At 53.4% G+C, this 7,371-nt stretch overlaps 1 protein-coding gene across 1 annotated transcript in view; it reads left to right on the forward strand.

Annotated features, from left to right (window-relative positions):
* Positions 1–7,371, forward strand: part of CEP164 (centrosomal protein 164kDa) — a 105,855-nt gene that overhangs the window by 82,044 nt on the left and 16,440 nt on the right. Inside the window, exons 20-26 of the mRNA XM_011965001.1 lie at positions 4,723–4,866; positions 5,293–5,376; positions 5,496–5,564; positions 5,920–6,095; positions 6,412–6,538; positions 6,894–6,955; positions 7,166–7,232. Of these exons, the coding sequence (XP_011820391.1) occupies positions 4,723–4,866; positions 5,293–5,376; positions 5,496–5,564; positions 5,920–6,095; positions 6,412–6,538; positions 6,894–6,955; positions 7,166–7,232 (729 nt within the window). The remainder of the gene's footprint in view (positions 1–4,722; positions 4,867–5,292; positions 5,377–5,495; positions 5,565–5,919; positions 6,096–6,411; positions 6,539–6,893; positions 6,956–7,165; positions 7,233–7,371) is intronic.

The following is a 7,371-nucleotide window of genomic DNA, read 5'->3' on the forward strand; positions in this document are numbered from 1 at the left end:
TCTCTTCTCTGCAAGGAGGAGACTGCCCGGAGGGAGAAGCAGCAGCTGCTTGATGTGCAGAGGCAGGTTGCTCTGAAGAGTGAGGTTTGTCTCCCTCTTTTGTCCTCCTTCCTGTTTTTCCTCCATCCCCTGTCTTTCTTCTCCCTGTTCCCCATATTTTGCTCATCTGATCTGTCCGGGGCACTGGGGTTCCAAACTCTCTTGGCCAGTATTCCACAAATAGTGCCACTCTGTGGACCCCACTTGGGAACCTCAAGGGAGTGGGGCTGTGGTGGGACAGGAGCCTGCAGACCTCCTGACCTCGGAGGTGGTGACTTCAGTGGCTTTGAGTTCATCCCCAGCCCATCCTCCTCTGGCTTCCCTACCCTCTAGTGCTGCCTGCTCCCTGCTGTCTCCCTGTGCTGTCTCTGGGTGCTTCTATATTTCCTTCTGCCCCTAGGAAGCCACAGCCACCCATCAGCAGCTGGAGGAGGCACAGAAGGAGCACACCCACCTGTTGCAGTCAAACCAACAGCTCCGGAAAATTCTTGATGAGCTGCAGGCCCGCAAGCTGAAGCTGGAGTCCGAAGTGGATCTGCTACAGGCCCAGAGCCAGCAACTGCAGAAACACATCAGGTGGCATGGGCACCCTGCACTTAGCCCCGCTGACTGCCTCCTGCCTGCCCTCTGCCCTCTGACCTCTGCTGCTTGCATCATGGCCCAATTAATAGGGAGAGGTGGAGTCCCAGCTTGGGAGCTAGGCAGAAGAGCCTGTGGCTACATTTTGTAGGGAGTTGGGGTTGTTAAGATGGTGTGAAAAGCAGGGGATCTCTGGTGCTATTGTTCCTCAGGGACTTTGATGGGTGGGAGTGAGGGGGTGGAGATGGTTCTGACCCACTTCACCCCCCACCTCTGCCACCGCCCTGCCTCTCACTCCCCTCTCCCTGCTCAGCAGCCTGGAGGCTGAAGCTCAAAAGAAGCAGCACCTGTTGAGAGAAGTGACAGTTGAGAAAAATAATGTTTCCCCACATTTTGAGCCGGATCTCCACATTGAGGACCTGAGGAAATCCCTTGGGACAGTGAGCTGGGGGCGGGGGTACCAGGAGGGGGTGGGGCATTGGGAGGGGCTAGGCATCAGGGGAGTAATTCCAGAGGGGATGGGTCATCCGGAGGGGTGGAACCTCAGGAAGGGAGGAGTATATGGTGGGCTGAGGTATCAGGAGGGGCTGGTTCTGCTCTCTGTGGGACCTGGTCTGTTCTTATTCCCAGCTACCAGTCGTCTCCACCAGTCAGATGATATCTATAAGTAAACAGTGCCTGGCAGCTGGAGAGCCATCTCCCTGTCTAGACCACTGGGAGGAGCTTTGGGGTCTTGAACCTGCAGGGTATCTGCTTTTGCTACACTCAGTGGACTTTTCTACCATGTGTCCCTAGAACCAGACCAAAGAGGTGTCTTCTTCTCTCTCCCAGAGCAAGGAGGACTTATACTTGAACAGGTGAGTTCCCATAGCCTGTCTTATTTCAGGTTAGGGTACCATGAAGGGGTAAGTGAGTACCTGCATCGTAGAGCTGGGTGAGCTGAAGTGAGGAGACAGTGATCACCAGTGGGGCTTAGTTCGTGGGGAAGGTTCTGGAGGATTAAGCAATCTTCTCTGGCAAGCCAAGAAACTGCCCACTGTGATCTTTGACATGGCATTCTTTTCTAGTGGAGAAACAGATTGCTGGAAGTGTCTGGTCATCTATCTGGAGGCCCCGGGCACGATCCCTCTCAGAGTTAGGGTGGGGGCACTGTCAGTCCCAGGCACTGCACACTGTGGGTATTGAACAGCGGCATCCCTACACTCACAGTGCCCAGCCCCAGCCCAGCAGCTCTGGTCTGTGCTCAGGGTGGGCATCTGCTGGGGAAGTGGCTATGTGACCCAGAGCAGAGTTCTCAGAGGCTTCTGTTTTCCTTTTTCAACTCTCCTGCTCCAGCCTGTCCTCCCACAATGTCTGGCACCTCCTCTCTACTGAGGGGGTAGCCCTCCGTAGTGCTAAGGAGTTCCTTGTGCGGCAGACACACTCCATGCGGAGGCGGCAGACAGCTCTGAAAGCTGCCCAGCAGCATTGGCGCCATGAGCTGGCCAGTGCGCAGGAGGTGGCCAAAGACCCACCAGGCATCAAGGCCCTGGAAGATATGCGCGAGAACCTGGAGAAGGTCAGGAGCTTTGGGAAGAACCTGCCAGCCCTGTGTGTGGGAGGTGGGGAGAGTTAGCAAAACACTCCTTTGGGCTCCCCCTCAGTTGGTCATTCTCGGGACTCCATGAGAGTGGCCACCTTGGCACTGGGTCACTTATATTTCCATGGCAATGCATAGCATGCAAACATCTTTTCTAGTAGTAAATAATTTGAACCTCATGATAACTGTATTAGTCCGTTTTCATGCTGCTGATAAGGACATACTTGAAACTGGGAAGAAAAAGAGGTTTAATTGAACCTACAGTTCCACATGGCTGGGGAGGCCTCAGAATCATGGCAGGAGGTGAAAGGTACTTCTTACATGGTGGTGGCAAGAGAAAATGAGGAACAAGCAAAAGCAGAAACCCGTGATAAACCCATCAGGATCCTGTGAGACTTATTCACTATCACGAGAACAGTATGGGGGAAATGGCCCCGTGATTCAAATTATCTCCCACCAGGTCCCTCCCACAACACATGGGAATTATGGGAGTACAGTTCAAGATGAGATTTGGATTGGGACACAGCCAAACCCTATCATTCCACCTCTTGCCCCTCCATATCTCATGTCCTCACATTTCAAAACCAATCATGCCTTCCCAACAGTCCCCCAAAGTCTTAACTCATTTCACCATTAACCCAAAAGTCCACAGTCCAAAGTCTCATCTGAGACAAGGCAAGTCCCTTCTGCCTATGAGCCTGTAAAATCAGAAACAAGCTAGTGACTTTCTAGATACAGTGGGGGTACAGGCATTGGGTAAATACAGCCATTCCAAATGGGAGAAATTGGCCAAAAACAAAGGAGTTACAGGGCCCATGCAAGTCTGAAATCCAGTGGAGCAGTCAAATTTTAAAGCTCCAAAATGATCTCCTTTGACTCCATGTCTCACATCCAGGTTACACTGATGCAAGAGGCAGGTTCTCATAGTCTTTGGCATCTCCGCCCCATGGTTTTGCAGGGTACAGCCCACTTCCCGGCTGCCTTCACAGGTTGGCATTGAGTATCTGTGGCTTTTTGAGGTGCACAGTGCAAGCTATTGATGGATCTACCATTCTGGGGTCTGGAGGATGGTGGCCCTCTTCTCACAGCTCCACTAGGCAGTGCCTCAGTAGGGACTCTGTGTGGGGGCACTGACCCCACATTTCCCTTCTGAACTGCCCTAGCAGAAGTTCTCCATGAGGGCCCCACCCCTGTAGCAGACTTTTGCCTGGGCATCCAGGTGTTTCCATACATCTTCTGAAGTCTAGGCAGAGGTTCTCAAACCTCAGTTTTTGAATTTTGTGCAGCCGCAGGCTCAACACCACGTGGAAGTTGCCAAGATATGGGGCTTGCACCCTCTGAAATCATGGGCCAAGCTGTACCTTGCCCCCTTTTAGCAATGGCTGGAGCAGCTGGGATGCAGGGCACCAAGTCCCTAGGCTGCACACAGCATGGGAACCCTGGGGAAACCATTTTTTCCTCCTAGGCCTCTGGGTCTGTGATGGGAGGGGCTGCCATGAAGACCTATGACATGTCCTGGAGACATTTTCCCCATTGTCTTGGGGATTAACATTTTGCTCCTTGTTACATATGCAAATTTCTGCAGCTAGCTTGAATTTCTCCTCAAAAAAACGGGTTTTTCTTTTCTTTCTTCTCTTTTTTTAAATTATACTTTAAGTTCTGGGGTACATGTGTAGAACATGCAGGTTTGTTACATAGGCATACACGTGCCATGGTAGTTTGCTGCACCCATCAACCTGTCATCTACATTAGGTATTTCTCCTAATGTTACCCTTCCCTAGTCCCCCACCCTCACAGGCCCTGGTGTGTGATGTTTCCTTCTCTGTCCATGTATTCTCATTGTTCAACTCCCACTTATGAGTGAGAACATGCAGTGTTTGGTTTTCTGTTCCTGTGTTAGTTTGCTGAGAATAGTAGTTTCCAGCTTCATCCATGTCCCTACAAAGGACATGAACTCATCCTTTTTTATGGCTGCATAGTATTCCATGGTGTATATGTGCCACATTTTCTTTATCCAGTCTATCATTGACTGTCTCTTATACACATCTAGATGTGTATAAGAGACAGCCTGCAGGGTGTTAAGACTACTGCTCCAGTAACTGGAACCAGTATCCCAGACTCTTTCTAGGATCTTTTCCAGGGCAGAAATAGCAGTCCCATGACGAAATTTGCTGCATCCCTTCCCCCAACCAATTATGACCATGCTGAAGAACAGTGATACTTTATCAGTGACCTCTCATTCCTTAAGGAGGAAAAGTTGTGTATGGTGGAGCCATAGGAGAGCCAGAGGGGGATTCCGTCATGGTATCTGGCCAGCCTCTGCTTCAGCCGTAGAGGGCCGCAGGCTTGCTGGGGTCAGGGCCGGTGCTGTGCTTGTAACCCTCCTCTTCTCCAAGAGCTGGCTTTAGGGAACCGACGGTGTCCCTGATCTTATTGACGCAAGGCTGCAGGGCTGCGGGAGCTGTGATTTTTGTGGTGGAAGGGGCCGCCGCAGCTTCCCACCAGTGGGCCCATCCTCCCTGCAGGAGAGGAAGCAGCGGGCTGAACTTCTGGGGCACCTGACCGGAGAGCTGGAGCGCCTACAGAGGGCCCATGAGCGAGAATTGGAGACTGTGAGGCAGGAGCAACACAAGCGTCTTGAGGACTTGCGGCGCCGGCACAGGGAGCAGGTGAGGGGCCTGGGGCAGGGTGAGCCCACTGTGACCCCTCCATGCACAGTAAGAAGGTGCTGGGAGCAAACGCGTGGCCCCAGCAGGATGGAGCCTGACAGCTTCTGGAGTGCGAGTCTCTCACTGGCCATCTCCAAGCTGGGGCATCCTTGCTGCTTTGTTTTCTGGGCCAGGGAACACACCCAGGATTAGAACTAGAGGTCAGCCCCTGTAAGGCATTGGGGTTGGCACCTTCGCGTCTCCTTGCTCCAGCAGGAAGTAAACAAGGTGCGGAGCCTTCCTGGGAGGCTGCAGGGGCACACAGCGAGGAAGCCTGAGCCCAGAGTGGAGGTTGCGGTGTGGCATGGTGGGTTCTGGAACCCCCTCCTGCCCCTCAGCTAATGCCTTACACTCTTTCTGTGCTTATGTCTTTCTCTTTCTGGGCAGGAAAGGAAGCTCCAAGATTTAGAGTTGGACCTTGAAACCAGAGCTAAAGATGTCAAGGCCAGATTGGCTCTGCTGGAGGTCCAGGTGAGGGATCTGCGGGAGTCCTTGACCTCAGAGTCATAGCTCCTCTAGCACAGGGCAGGCCCAGCCCCTCAGACCTGGGGTCTGCAGTCAGCCAGAAAATCCTATCTCTTCTCTGCAAGGAGGAGACTGCCCGGAGGGAGAAGCAGCAGCTGCTTGATGTGCAGAGGCAGGTTGCTCTGAAGAGTGAGGTTTGTCTCCCTCTTTTGTCCTCCTTCCTGTTTTTCCTCCATCCCCTGTCTTTCTTCTCCCTGTTCCCCATATTTTGCTCATCTGATCTGTCCGGGGCACTGGGGTTCCAAACTCTCTTGGCCAGTATTCCACAAATAGTGCCACTCTGTGGACCCCACTTGGGAACCTCAAGGGAGTGGGGCTGTGGTGGGACAGGAGCCTGCAGACCTCCTGACCTCGGAGGTGGTGACTTCAGTGGCTTTGAGTTCATCCCCAGCCCATCCTCCTCTGGCTTCCCTACCCTCTAGTGCTGCCTGCTCCCTGCTGTCTCCCTGTGCTGTCTCTGGGTGCTTCTATATTTCCTTCTGCCCCTAGGAAGCCACAGCCACCCATCAGCAGCTGGAGGAGGCACAGAAGGAGCACACCCACCTGTTGCAGTCAAACCAACAGCTCCGGAAAATTCTTGATGAGCTGCAGGCCCGCAAGCTGAAGCTGGAGTCCGAAGTGGATCTGCTACAGGCCCAGAGCCAGCAACTGCAGAAACACATCAGGTGGCATGGGCACCCTGCACTTAGCCCCGCTGACTGCCTCCTGCCTGCCCTCTGCCCTCTGACCTCTGCTGCTTGCATCATGGCCCAATTAATAGGGAGAGGTGGAGTCCCAGCTTGGGAGCTAGGCAGAAGAGCCTGTGGCTACATTTTGTAGGGAGTTGGGGTTGTTAAGATGGTGTGAAAAGCAGGGGATCTCTGGTGCTATTGTTCCTCAGGGACTTTGATGGGTGGGAGTGAGGGGGTGGAGATGGTTCTGACCCACTTCACCCCCCACCTCTGCCACCGCCCTGCCTCTCACTCCCCTCTCCCTGCTCAGCAGCCTGGAGGCTGAAGCTCAAAAGAAGCAGCACCTGTTGAGAGAAGTGACAGTTGAGAAAAATAATGTTTCCCCACATTTTGAGCCGGATCTCCACATTGAGGACCTGAGGAAATCCCTTGGGACAGTGAGCTGGGGGCGGGGGTACCAGGAGGGGGTGGGGCATTGGGAGGGGCTAGGCATCAGGGGAGTAATTCCAGAGGGGATGGGTCATCCGGAGGGGTGGAACCTCAGGAAGGGAGGAGTATATGGTGGGCTGAGGTATCAGGAGGGGCTGGTTCTGCTCTCTGTGGGACCTGGTCTGTTCTTATTCCCAGCTACCAGTCGTCTCCACCAGTCAGATGATATCTATAAGTAAACAGTGCCTGGCAGCTGGAGAGCCATCTCCCTGTCTAGACCACTGGGAGGAGCTTTGGGGTCTTGAACCTGCAGGGTATCTGCTTTTGCTACACTCAGTGGACTTTTCTACCATGTGTCCCTAGAACCAGACCAAAGAGGTGTCTTCTTCTCTCTCCCAGAGCAAGGAGGACTTATACTTGAACAGGTGAGTTCCCATAGCCTGTCTTATTTCAGGTTAGGGTACCATGAAGGGGTAAGTGAGTACCTGCATCGTAGAGCTGGGTGAGCTGAAGTGAGGAGACAGTGATCACCAGTGGGGCTTAGTTCGTGGGGAAGGTTCTGGAGGATTAAGCAATCTTCTCTGGCAAGCCAAGAAACTGCCCACTGTGATCTTTGACATGGCATTCTTTTCTAGTGGAGAAACAGATTGCTGGAAGTGTCTGGTCATCTATCTGGAGGCCCCGGGCACGATCCCTCTCAGAGTTAGGGTGGGGGCACTGTCAGTCCCAGGCACTGCACACTGTGGGTATTGAACAGCGGCATCCCTACACTCACAGTGCCCAGCCCCAGCCCAGCAGCTCTGGTCTGTGCTCAGGGTGGGCATCTGCTGGGGAAGTGGCT

This window comes from Mandrillus leucophaeus, unplaced genomic scaffold, assembly GCF_000951045.1.
Source record: "Mandrillus leucophaeus isolate KB7577 unplaced genomic scaffold, Mleu.le_1.0 Scaffold71, whole genome shotgun sequence".
In the NCBI taxonomy this organism is placed as follows: domain Eukaryota; kingdom Metazoa; phylum Chordata; class Mammalia; order Primates; family Cercopithecidae; genus Mandrillus; species Mandrillus leucophaeus.